Source organism: Schistocerca gregaria, chromosome 4, assembly GCF_023897955.1.
Source record: "Schistocerca gregaria isolate iqSchGreg1 chromosome 4, iqSchGreg1.2, whole genome shotgun sequence".
NCBI classification, from domain to species: domain Eukaryota; kingdom Metazoa; phylum Arthropoda; class Insecta; order Orthoptera; family Acrididae; genus Schistocerca; species Schistocerca gregaria.
Genome location: NC_064923.1, coordinates 258,236,009 through 258,250,326, shown reverse-complemented (window position 1 = coordinate 258,250,326; position 14,318 = coordinate 258,236,009). Strand labels below are relative to the sequence as shown.

At 39.4% G+C, this 14,318-nt stretch overlaps 1 protein-coding gene across 1 annotated transcript in view; it reads left to right on the top strand.

Moving 5' to 3' along the window:
* The window catches only part of LOC126268091 (F-box/WD repeat-containing protein 4-like), an 84,660-nt gene extending 70,787 nt beyond the window's left edge, over positions 1-13,873 (top strand). Inside the window, exons 7-8 of the mRNA XM_049973597.1 lie at positions 3,536-3,683; positions 13,436-13,873. Coding sequence (XP_049829554.1) covers positions 3,536-3,683; positions 13,436-13,594 — 307 coding nt within the window. The 3' untranslated portion in view covers positions 13,595-13,873. The remainder of the gene's footprint in view (positions 1-3,535; positions 3,684-13,435) is intronic.
* Positions 13,874-14,318: the final 445 nt, after the last annotated feature.

Genomic DNA, 14,318 nt, shown 5'->3' with positions numbered 1-14,318 from the left:
ATGCTGTTTGTCTGCTATGCGTGGCTACCCATCCTATGCCGCCTCCTTTGATGATTCCTTTGGTTGTCAGTACAGGATGCGTTACTCTTCTCTGTTACCTCCTGGCGCCCACTTTAGACACTTCGTATAGCGGCTTAACTTCACACTACCTGTGACTTTCCCAGTGGGTGTGAACCCTTAACCAACTTGGCTTCGTGAAGCGGCCCATGTTAACCTTGACTTTCATTCACTTCCTGAGGACACTACTCCAGCCTTGGTCTATCGCCTTCAGTTTCACGACCGTTGCATGGAAATTCGCAATAGTACCTGTGTATACACTGATGGCTCTCGGACTGACCATGGGATTGGGTGTTCCTTCGTGATTGGCACCCATATCTTTCATGGCGGTTTCCAATGCACTGCTCAGTATTTACATCCGAGCTCTTTGCCTCGTATCAGGCCATGGAGTACATCCGGCAACACGGCTTTTTCAATGTATACTCTGCTCAGTCTCTGTGCCCTTCAAAGTCTGTGTGTGCTGTACAGCACCCGTCCCTTAGTGCAGCGTGTCCAGGAAAACTGTGACTTGCTCACTCCTGGTGGAGCCAGTGTGATGTTTCTGTGGGTCCCTCGTCATGTTGGTCTGCCAGGAAACAAGGCTGCTGACTCTGCTGCCAAGGCTGCAGTCCTCGTACGTCAGCCCGTGAGTACATATATTCCCTCCGATGATCTCTGTGTCACCTTTTTAGCCACCATATTTTGTTAAGTGGCGCTACCCCCACCACTTTGTACACATTGTGCCCAAGTTTTAACTGTCGGCCACTTCCTGATGGAATGCCCTGTTTTTTAACCGTTTGCATTCCCGCTTGGGTTTGCCATCAAATTATCAACAGTTTTAGCAAATGACTTGCAGGTTCTCAAGTTTTGACTTGGTCACATATGACCCCAATTGTTTTTGAGCCATAAAACAAAACAAAACCAAAACCAACATGGCTGGTTTCACAGTTAACACTGCTTTTGATGGAATAGGTGGTGATTGTGACCAGACTAGAGTATGTGGTGGTTGGAAGAACCTGTCATTCTTTTTAGTATTTTTGTGAAGAAACTAAAATGTTTCCCAAAAGTATAACTTCAACAGTAGGTGTGATTTTGTTTTATCTGCACAAAAATATTTTTAAAGTGGCACAACAGAATATGCAAAAATTTGTTTGGCAGTCCTACCCTCCCCTCCCCTCCCCTCCTCTCCTCTCCCCTCCCCTCCCCTCCCCTCCCTTCCCCTCCCCTCCCCCCCCCCCCTGCCCTTGTGGCCTGACACTCTTGGTCCCCTCCTAATACCTGTGCCACCTGGAAAGGCTTATGACCATAGAAAAAGCAATACAGCAAGCACATGGAATCCGAGAAATAGCTGTGATTGGCTGATGCCCTGTCGTTACCACCCAGACTCACTGAAACATCAATCACAAAGTAAACTGAATGTAAGTGTAGAATCTATTAACATAATTTCAAACAGTACATCCTCTTTTTGTGGGGTACAGCATGTGGTATCTATGGACTGCCAACTTTCTTATTCGTTCTAAAAAGAACACAATTATATTTGTCTTCTATCCTTCTCATACATTGCTGAGATTTGACACAAAAGTTTTGATTGTAAGAAGACTGTAAGACTGGCCATTACTTACCTTCAGGAAGAAAATTTGAATACTGGTGATAAAACACATACAAAAGCACAAAAAACCTGTCCTAGATTTGGAACAATCAACTTACTTGGGGTTAAAAAGGGATATATTGGAAGGAGGATAGAAAAAAGGGAGAGGTCACTCCAACATGAGAATGATAGGGACCCATATGTTGAGGACAAGGGAAAACAGAGATGAAAGGCAGATATCAGAGTGTGTCTAAGGAGAATAAGGCCTACAGTTTGAAGTTATGTTAAAAGGTACTAGAGAGGTTAATTCTGTTGAAACTAATGTTGAGAATCATAATTGATGACTAAAGATGACTGTAAAAAGTTTTCTTACTGAAGAAATGGCAGTCATTCATTGAAAACTTCTAAGGTTGATGCACATTGGTGAAAATATCTCTGATGTCTTCCCCTTCATTTTTCTCTCCTGATCCTCACTAAGGTGAATTCTTCTCATTCTGGGGTCGAAGTGATTGCATTATATCTACATCTACATCCATACTCCGCAAGCCACCTGACGGTGTGTGGCAGAGGGTACCCTGAGTACCTCTATCAGTTCTCCCTTCTATTCCAGTCTCGTATTGTACGTGGAAAGAAGGATTGTCGGTATGATTCTGTGTTGTTGTGGCGTTGTCAGATTATTGAAATTAAAATTTTCATTTTTTGGTGTTATCCCGGACGTGTATACTGGGTTGTTCTAGGTATACACGTCTGTTAGCTAGTGGGGCCGAGCCCCCTAGGACCCCGGTCCAATGCTGTTGCTTTGTGATACATTTGTAATGGCAATCAGTATCGTCAATTAAATCATGCTGTTGCATACTCTATGCCAACAAATCCTAGATGTACCCTTGTCCGTTATTAGGCTAACGCTACAGATCAATATGTAGACTGGATACGTGTGAGGTGTGGGGGGAGTGTGTTGTGCCCCCCCCCCCCCAAACCCCCCACACAGTGTATTATGGTGTTAGTATAAGTTTGATGTCAATTGGTTCATGTTTGTAAAAGTTTTCTTTGTTAAATATGTTGATCACGCCACGCCACGCCGCGCGGCGTGATTACGTAACCGCGCGGGACTTAGAGCAGTCGCGCGGAGATTAAGCGATGAATGTTAAAGTCCTTATACACAGCGATCCGTATGGGACTTAGTCTCTGAAATAGTCTTTTGTCAATAAGTATGTCATTAATTGATCAAATTGAAGAGTATTTGGGAGATATGTTATTCGGACAAGGGTACATCAGTTGGCGTTGTCAGATTATTGAAATTAAAATTTTCATTTTTTGGTGTTATCCCGGACGTGTATACTGGGTTGTTCTAGGTATACACGTCCGTTAGCTAGTGGGGCATATCTCTCAAATACTCTTCAATTTGATCACTTAATGACATACTTATTGACAAAAGACTATTTCAGAGACTAAGTCCCATACGGATCACCGTGTATAAGGTGTTAGTCTGTCGCTGCTCAAGCCCTGCTGGATGGTCCTGCTGTTTTTGTGAGCTGCAGACTGAATTTTAGTTTAGACATAAATGATTCATTTGGTCATGGCAACAGATGGTTTACTGTAGCCATTGTTCGAGGAGGTACTGGAGTACCAAATGTTCCTGGACTTCTTTGTGGACAAACAGCTATTGTCAGTATGGTAGTTTGCTTATGTGATGTTAACTAAGAGGTTTAGTATTTATAGTTCAAATTGTTGCAAAGGCACATCTACTTCAATGTTCGTAAAGCACCACTTCAAAAAAAAAAAAAAGGTACTGCCTTTCCTCAGTTGAAATGTTAGTCTATTATTTACGTTATAGTGCACGCATATTAGTATATTAGTTAATATGTGACTACTTTTGGGTGCACTGTCTAAAAGTCTTGAGTTTGTCCACAGTACAGGGAGTAACGTTGCTTCATGGATGGACCCATTTGATGCAGCAGTTTATTGTCTTGCTACAGACAATCTGTATACTATACTATGCGGTACTGCTTTACATGGAAGAGTGCAGTTGTGGGACAAACGACACAAGCAGAGCAAGCAGGTAATTTTTTATAATAATTTTGTCCTCCCACTGCCCCCCGTGAACCATAGCTGTTACTGAAGTTTGTGCTAGATTATAGTCAGATGGCAGGAGGATTGATTGCTTGAAAATGGGGCTGTGACTCAGAAATTAGTTGGAAGAATGAAAGAGAAATAAAATAAAGTGTTACCATGGAACATTCATTTCAAAACAAATTATCAGATATAGACTGACTAAAGAAATTGTCCTTGATGAGTAATGGATTGTGAAAACCATGGTCTTGATGACGTACGTGTGTGTGTGTGTGTGTGTGTGTGTGTGTGTGTGTGTAAGATATTGCCTTAGTATAGGTGCAACAACAGAGGGATGCCTGTGGAAAGGCCAGAAACACCTGTGGTACCAGAAGAGAGGCAGCAGGCTTTACAGTAGCTGCAAGGGCAACAGTCTGAATGGTTGACTGAGATGGTTACATAATATTAACCAGCATGGCCATGTTATGTTGGTACTGTGAACAGCTGAAAATGGGGGGAAACTAAAACTGTTATTTTTACAAAGGGAATGCAGTGTTTTACTGTATGAAGTAATAATGAGGGTATTCTCTCAGATTAAATATTCTATGGGTAAAATAGTCCCCAATACTAATCTCCAGGCAGGAACTACTCTGGAGAGTCATCAGGAGAAACAAAACACAAAGCCAAGGCCACCGAAGTAAAACAAGATTTTTATGTCTGTTGGTCCCATAGCTGATAATGAGACTGAAAGAATGTACGATGATACAAAAGAAATGATTCAGTACTTTAAGGGAGGCTAAAACCTAATTGCAATGGTGGTTTGGAATTCAATAAGAGTGAAAGAAAGTGAAGGAAAAATATCAGGAGAACATTTAGGGGTTAAGGAATGAAACGGAAAACAGCCTGGAAGTTTTTGCACAGAGGAAGGTTTTGCAAACACTTCGTGTAAGAATCATGAGAAGTTTTATTTGTAGAAGAGACCTGAACACACCAGAAAATATCAGATTATATAATGCCAAGGCAAATTTTGAAACCAGATTTTAAACTGCCAAACACCTCAGGGACAGATGTTTAAAAATGAAGAAATTGCAGAAAGATGGAAAATCAAGGAGGTGGGATCTGGATAAGTTGAATTGCTAATTACTAAACGGGGATAACTCTTTAGAAATTGCAGTTTGTCATGTTTGGTTTATTGAGACAAAGATGCGTTGATTGGAACTAAAATGCGATGCAGTTAATCCAGTTGTAGAGGGAGAGGGTGCACGACCTGTGTCATGCTAGCTGAACATTCCATCGCCCACCATTCAAAAAATGGTGCAAACAACTATGAAAGGGTATCTGCACACACTCCACATTACTCATCCAACTTCTGCCACGTGATGCAGATATTCGCGTAGACTTTGCTCCTACATTTCTTCCAAGAGTTGAAGATGACAATAGATGGCCTTGAAACATTCTGTATAGTAATGACGCACACTTTAAACTCATGGGGGCAGTGAACACTCACAACAGTCACATTTGGGGAACATGAATGCCAACAAGCATTCATGAAGTTCCCCCATGTTAATGTGTGGTGTGGCTTCAAAGCACAGTCCATGATTCGTTCATTTTCTTTGAGGAACTTTGACCCCAATGATCAAGGACACATTACTGTGTTTTGCCAACATGTGGATTTCTCCTGTGTGGGGGAGAGATGCTTTGGACTCAACTGCAAAAATGCACTAGATGTGAAGGAATTACTATCTTCTTCTCCATCACATACCTGCATTTTAGGTTTTGCATCGAATGCTCAATGAATTTGTTGTGGAGAAAATCCATTAGATTTAAAAATGCTCTTGAGGTATGCGAGCTCTTCTTGCAAATTGTCTTCATTGGATATACAGTGTGCCCGATGCACTAAAGTCTTAAGGACACCTATGGTCTGTGAAGGGTGATGGCAGCTACTGGCATGAAGATATAGATTTGTGTCTGTTGGTTTCATACGGCACGTCCTACTGTGGCATCACCTTTACAGTGAACAACAACATCCAAAAAGGTGAGGCAGCAGTCTCTTTCTGTTTCCATAGTTTTGGATGTTGTTGTTCGCCGTAAAGGTGATGGCACATTAGAACATGCCGTATATCAGAAACCAACACACACAAACCTATAGCTTCATGTCAGTAGCTGTCATCACCCTTCACAGACCACAGGTGTCCTTAAGACATTAGTTCATCAGGCACACTGTATATCTGATAAAGACAATTTGCAAGAAGAGCTCGCATACCTCAAGAGCATTTTTAAATCGAATGGATTTTCTCTGCAACAAATTCGTAGAGCATTCAATGCAAAACCTAAAATGCAGGTATGTGATGGGAAAAAGATAGTAATTCCTTCAGATCTAGTGGGTTCTTGCCCTATGTGGGTGCTCTTTCCTCGAAGATAGGCCGTATTCTTGAAAAACACTGTGTTAAGATGATCTTCTGGTCCCCCATGAAGGCTGCAGCTTTACTCAGCTCTGTGAAGGATGATTTACAGCTTCTTAAAGCGGGTGTGTGTCAGATTCCCTGCGGAAATTGTGAGAGGTCGTACATAGGTCAAACAACACGCACCATTCATGAGGGGTGTGTGGAGCATCGAAGATATACACACTTATTACAGCCAGATAAGTCAGCTATGGCCAAACATTGTATTGATACAGGGCATTACATGAATTACAGTGATGTGAAGATTTTAACACCCACCTCTTCTTTTTGGGAATCTGTCTTCAAGGAAGCTATAGAGATTAGATTAGGTAATAATTTAATAAATAGAGATAATGGTTTTAATTTGGACAACGCATGGAATCCAGCTCTTCGGTAATTAAACTGCAGAGAAGCTGTAATGGTGTCACCGCCGCTGATCATATATCAATCAGCGAATCGAATGTCTGTACGCCTTCACCACAAGCGGTGCATGTGTATGCATATTTCTCTGCCGCCAACCGGCATCTGTGACCCACATACACAATACTGCCATGGTGGAGCATATAAGACTGCGCTTGGCATCTTGTCAACAGTCTTGTGACTCATTCTGAGGATGGCTGGGCAATAAGTGGCCAAAATCTCAGTGGAGGAAATTTTATTTGCGCAGCTGCATGCCCAAAATTTAATGGATTACCTACTAGGATAGTTTAAAATATGGTCTGCAGTATTGCTATCAGCTGATTTGTAGGAGATGAGCTCACTTGCAGTTTATGCGTGGATGATGTAATTGATTGCATTGACATTGGTGTATCATGTTATTCTCCATTTCTAACAGTCACTGTTAATTGATGGTAGTGTGTTATTGTATGTGGCATGCTGAGTAGTTGGTGGTTTGTCATCTCTTGTACGGAATGTGTAGTTATCTATTGACACATATTCAACTGCTGTTTTGAATAGTTTTAGAAGGGTGTTGTGTTGGTGCAAAAAAAGTTTGCAAATGAGACAATATATGTTGTTTCATGCTTGGAATCGAATTGCTGATCAACTTGTGCATTATCGTTGCCCACGAATAGGTCTGTATAAATTTACTCAGTGCCGGGACCTGGAAGAAGTGATTCTACCTGATGGCACACTTGCCCTTAAATTTTAAAAGTTGTCTTATAGTGGTCTTTGAATAATTTGTGAGTTCCAATTGATGTCATCTGGAACACAGAATTATATTTGCAATGCATTGTATGAAGTGTTTGGAATTGATTCAGCTATCTGAAAGCTATGACAACAAGTTCAAGTGGTGTTCATCAAATCAGAAGCTGAACTTTGCATTTTTGCACCACATGCCGGGTGTTTCAGTGTAAAAGTTTCATGTAGCACAATGCACACGATTTATCCATGTGGCCGACGTCTAATCTTGGATAGAGACTGTAGTCATAATTGAGACTGTATTGGACTGCAGCAAGAGTTAAATCAACATACACTGTCCGGTAAGATCGACTAGCACAGAAATTTTGAGCATCCAGTCTAACTGATTCCAAGGCAAGCGTTAAAGTAGCTTGTAAATGATCAGATAAATTTCCTGCTCTACATTGGTCTTCAGATTCTGATGGGCATGATTGAGCAACCCATAAGTGATCTGATTCATAGTTTGCTTGGCGATCATGACTTCCTTCAAAATACGTAATTGCTTTCTCTTTCATGCCTGGCTGGCAGATCTAGCAATCAATGTGCATTTAGAAGGCATGGTTATTTTCACAAAGAAAACAACTATTCAAAGTTTCATTTTAATTGAAGGAACTAATCATTTTGTTTACATATGAAAAATTATTGTATTGTTTTGTATATATCAATTCAGGCAAGCTAGGAAAGATCTTACCTTCATACTCTTGGATGTTATTGAATTTAACATATGTTAAAATGCAGGACTAAGTAAGGAAAACACATTTTTTGTTTTCTCCAAAAAAATTTCTGCTCCCAAGATACAGCCCTCTAAAGATGACACTGAGCATACCATTTTCAAGATGCTAATTAAGGAAAAAAAATTTTAAATGCTGTATCTCTGGAACAATTCCAGATATTTTGTTGAGGTTTTTTATTTGAAAGATAATTGCTTTATGATTACAAAAAAATTCTTCATTTGGACTCATCTGTCAAAGTTCTTTTACTATATCATCCTGAACTTTTTCATAATTTATATTTTTTTCCCCAAAATGCCAGTCTACGAATTCCACTTATAGGTTGAACAGGTTTTATAAACAATTGAAATTTTTGCCATACATAAAAACTGTTTTATCATCACATAACAAGCTCATAAAAATCAAAACCTAGCCTTATTTGACATTATTTTAGTTTCGAAAGATAAGTAAGAGACTCATTTTTCAGGTATTTTAAATGGTTTCAAAATGTATGTGAAAGGTCAAAAAACTTAAAGGTTCAAATTCTGTGCACTCTGTTTTGTACTGAAATTAGCAAGTCAAATGAACTAAAAATCTGTTCCACTGCTTCAGCATCTTCCTTTGATATAGAGTGATTCCTTCCTGTTGATGAACCAATAGGAACTGGAGCACTTACAGTCTTCAAAACACTGAACAGGAAGTGAGTGCTGATGGCACTGTTGCTGTCCTTCAGCTGCAAACCTATATTCAGCAGCTGGTCCATGTGGTAGCATAAAGTTCACTACAATTTCATTTAACTCATAACTGGTGTCTATAATCTCTGCAATCCACCAGGCACAGTCATACACACACGCCACAAACATCCCCCTTCTCAAGTTGTGAATCAGAATATTATCCTACTGTTTCTGAGGTGTTGGCCAAACAAACAAAATTTCTTCTTTCTTGCTCTTTAAAATATGTGCAATACATTCGCCCATTACTTAGTCCAAAAATCTCTCTCCTCAATTCCTTTCACAGGAATTGTTTGTTTGGACCATTTTTCTTTTTTCTGCTCATGGAATTCTTCTGTTTCCTCTTTGGACAAAAGAATGAGAGCTGAGGATGTGTAAGATTTCACGAGTCTCGTAAAATCCTCAGCATTCTGAATCACAGCCGTATTTGGCCTGGAAAGATTGTTTTGTAGCATGGTTCTTCAACATGTCTCCTACACCATCATAAGGCTCCTTCCTGTGACCAGTAGCGCTGTATACCCAGCCAGTTGGCACAAGCGACTTACTCAATTCAAACAGCGGGTAATTATTTTTAAAATGACTAGGGGCATCATCAGAAATAATGATCGTCTCTGCCTGTTTTCAGTTGATGAATTTTGCGCATTGCTAGCAAAGCATGTGCTGAGTCATGTCCTATGTCATCATTTACAACTGCAACATTTGTGGTCTTGTTTTGAAAATAAGTCACTCCTGTAAAAATTTAAACCTGGTCATTACTCTAATGACGCCCTTGTACTTCTTGCGGGAGAATTACACACCAGTTCTCAGCAAAATCACAGTGAAGCACTAAACATAGTTCTTCAGCCTGTGCACACTCTTTCATTTCTCCAATGTGTTGTTGTTGCAATTTCTTCAGATGCTGGTGTGTAACTGCTTTCACTGACCACATACCAAGTTCATCAATGAAACTGTCAAAGGCAACAATTTTCTTAATTACTTTATTTTCCTCGCATGTCACGTATGTAATTTCTGCAGAGTTATCTGCTACATCTTCCAGGCCAAGTGTTTTTAAAAACAGTCCTCCCTTTCCAACACAGTCACTACATTATTGAAACAAACTAGTCTCTCACTTTACACTTCATACTACTAACAACTTCACACTCCCAACCAAGGTGTCATATGTCATGCTCCAGTAAATTCTTTGAAGTTACCACACAAAATTCAAAATTCGCCGCAGCACACAAATAAACAGACGTCTCTAGGTGGGTGTGGAACTACCCACTTAGGTGGTAGTGCATAAAATTTTGATCTTCTAATATGTGAAGTTGTGTAGTTGCTCTTATAAATTGCAAAAGTTTCTTTAATACTGCAAGTCATGTACCTCGTCAAGTCATGTACCTCTTCACTTTCACAACTTTTTGACCTTCAACTGATGTACTTTGATACTACGGGAACGTGGATCAAAATTATTTTGTTTGAAAATGTCTCTGTAATAATAGTTAAAACTTACAACTTGTCATTGTAGGATGCATAATATTCAACAGCTGAACTGATATTTGTGAAAAACTCCTGGCAAGAGGTACAAGAGTGCTTTGGTTCATTTTCATCTGAAGCTGGAGTTTCTGCTTTGAAGAGTGTGGTCTGTTTTGCTGTTGTGTGTTCATCCGTAGCTTTAGTAATTCCTCTGTGCTTTCGTGATGCATATAGCTTATGACTCGACTTCACTGACCACAGTTTCTTAACAGGACTAAAACCTACCTCTGTACTTGACTGATTCAGGGTATTTAATTCTTCCTTTATTGAAGCAAAATCTGCATAATCTACACTATGGGAAGCTTCACCTTGTTCAGATACTAGCATTGTTTATCTGTCAAAACATTAAGAACACAAAATGTCGTCATTGGAAACATCTTCACTTTGAAACAGTGTCTTCAAATGAGAACACTTATTCCCAACTTGAACAAAGTCTGTTTTTTTGTTTGTCTTATGTATCACTCTTTTATGGATGTGCAAATAGTCAGCACAGTTTCCTCTCCTGTGGCCCCAGTCAGAAGACATTTTAAACAGTCCTTTTCACAAAAAAAACACTGCAACTGTGTCAACTGGCAGTTACCTCACAAAAACACAGAACTCACTGAATGGTCTCAGATTTCTTAGAAGCCTCTTCAGTAAACAAATTAACACTGAACCACTACAGTATGGAAACCTGCAGTGAACAACCACGACAAACAGACTGACGAGAAACGTGCAACAAAGAAAGTAATAAGAAATAACTGCAACAGTCAATAGAAATAAACATTGTAACAAAGAAATTAGTAAGAAACAACTTCAGTGAAGACTTAAATTACCCATGAAAGTTAAAAAAAATGGTTTTTAAAAATAAAACAATCCAACTTAAAAGTGGAAGCTCTCCTTTACATGGTACTAAACAACACAAAAAATCTAACTTTTCTGGATTGACAGTTTTGAAGAAAAAGTCTGTAAATTATTTTTTTAAAAATCAAAAGGCGACAGTAAAAGAAGTTTGGAGAATACCACTGTTATCATAAAGCTATTATCTTTCAAATAAAAAAAACTCTTAACAAAATATTTGGAACTGTTACACAGATACAGCATTAAAAAAAAAAAAATTCTGAAATTCGCATCTTCAAAATGGCATTTGCAGTGTCGTCTTTGGAGGCCTGTATCTCGGGGCCGGAATTATTTTGGAGAAAACAAAAATGTGTTTTTTACTTACTCCTGAATTTTAACATGTGCTAAATTCAACAACATTAAAGACTATGAAGGTAACCTCCCTGTCTGAAGTGATACGGGTTATGCCAGGCCTTTGGTTAAACAAACTGTTAACCAGGGCTACCAACATGTGAGAGCTTACAGAAATTGCATAATACAAAGATGAAATGTTGAACATTGCAGCAGAGTCTTTCCCATAATTGGTTGTAACAGAAGACTGGTACATTGTTGTTGGAAGTGCTGTATAGCTAAAAACTTTTTCCAGACAGTGATGATCATTTTGCAGAAAACTAGGTGTATATCAGGCCATTATTTTTTTTAGATCAGATGAAGATGTGGCCTTTTGCAGAGGTTAGGCATGGACTATAGACACTCCAGAAAGAAAAGAATAGAAGCTTTAGAAATATGGTGTTACTGAAGAGTGCTGAAAATTTGAAGGGTAGATCAGACAACTAACAATGAAGTCCTGAATCAAATTGAGAAGAAAAGCAGTTTATGGCAGAACACAAATGAAAAGAATGGTTAAATCAAGGAATCATCAATTTGATCATGGAGAGAACTGTAGGGGTAAAAGTTGTTTGAGCACAGTAAGTGGGTTCAGATGGCTGAAGATTGCAGCAGTTACTCAAAGATAAAGAGGTTTGCACAGATCTGGAGAACTTCATGAACCCATCTTTGGACTAAAGGCAACATCAAAAATAATAATTTCTGTTCTTTTATAATATAACGCTGACAGAGAGATTTTAATACAGTTGGCGTAGTCTGTCCTGACATTCCAGACAGACACATGAAGCTCATTTTACAGTAATTAGCTACAATTTACATAATGAATCCACTGGGAAATGGTGAAGTAAGTTAGTAGTATTGCATCCAATACATCATAAAGGATTTTTCCTCATTTCCTCATAGAACTGTAATAGTGGTGTTTGTGAACATACACTATGTGATCAAAAGTATCCAGACACCCCCAAAAACATATGCCTTTCATATTAGGTGCATTGTACTGCCACCTACTGCCAGGCACTCCATACCAGCAATCTCAGTAGTCATTAGATATCGTGGGAGAGCAGAATGGGACACTCCACAGAATTCGCGGACTTCGAATGTGGGTAGGTGATTGGATGTCACTTGTGTCATACGCCTGTATGCGAGATTTCCACACTCATAAACCTCTCTAGGTCCACTGTTTCTGATGTGATAGTGAAGTGGAAATGTGAAGGGACATGTACAGCACAAAAACGTACAGGCTGGCCTTGTCTGTTGACTGACTAGAGACTGCCGACAGATGAAGAGGGTCGTAATGTGTTATAGCCAGACATCTATCCACATCATCAAACACGAATTCCAAAGTGGATCAGGATCCACTGCAAATACTATGACAGATAGGTGGGAGGAGAGAAAACTTTGATTTCATGGTCGAGCGGCTGCTCACAAGCCACACATCAGCCGGTAAATGCCAAACGTCACCTGGGCACCTTAAACATTTGACAATTAAACAGTGGAAAAACATTGTGTGGAATGATGAATCACAGTACATAGTTTGGCGATCCGATGGCAGGGTGTGGGCATGGCCCGCTGGTGCCAACACTAAAATTCAGAGGTGGTGGTGTTATGGTGTTGTCATGTTTTTCATAGAGGGGGGCTTGCACCCCTTGTTTTGCGTGGCACTATCACAGCACAGGCCTACATTGATGTTTCAAACACCTTCTTGCTTCCCACTGTTGGGCAATTGCATCTTTCAATACAGTGGAGTACCTGTTCATAATGCACCACCTGTGGCGGAGTGGTTACACAACTACTTTTGAAAATTATGTATGATATTGCATGTAACTAAACTGCAAATTATAAAGTCATCAGCACTATGCTGTTAGTACTTAATAGGAAGTAGTTCGATACTGTATGGCTTTTAGGTAATATTGCTGTTGTGCATTTGTGTAAAAGAAAACAAAATTTTGGTTACAACTATTTAAACTAGTTGCATTTTTTCAGATTTATTACATGTCTCTTCGTCAGAGCAGCCCAGTCTACAGCTTGTCATTTGACCCATGTCAGCTCTTCGCTGCTGTGGATCGCTCTGTCCACTGTCTCGACTTCACTAGCAACAAGAACAAAATGATTAACTACATGAATGGAAACTTCTTCACTTGAAAGTTGCCACACAGAATTATTCTAACAGAGATTTTGGTAGTTTATTCTATTCTATTCATTGTGAAAGGAAAATGATTAGTGAGATATGAAAAAAGATTCATATACTCCTCGTTCTATGTACATTTTCCTGACCCTAAAGTGTGCAGATTGATTTTCTGCAATATGCTTGGACAGCATATTTCCCTTAGATCTTGTATCAAGAGAGAGTCATAATGTGGAACTGAATATTAGAACTGTAAAAGCTACAGCTGGAATAAAGTCTGAGGTGCAACATATAAATGTTGTTTCAATTCCCATAATGTGTGTTTCTCATTATGTATCCTGTGGCTTGGAGGTAAGTGTAACTTGAAGAAATATATCTCTATCATTTAATACTCTAGTGTCTTATTTTCATCAATGTTCCTTCATCTTACAGAAGCCATTTAAAAATGAAAATACACACTCAAAAAGTAATAAACATCTGATTACATAAAAAATATAAACCAGAAAGAATCAACATCAACATGAAAACGCACTGTAACATCACACTATAAACCCTAAGTCAGTCTGTGATAGTCCATAGAATCAAGCATGTATTGTTTTCATGGCAGCAATGTAAGCCACTAAGCTGATCAGTAGCTGCAAGTAGTAATCTTAGTGCTGCTGATTCTTACAACTTTACTTAACAAAATGACTAACTTTGTAGCTCTGCCTCCCAGCTGGGCACACGTGGCCAAGGCTAGAG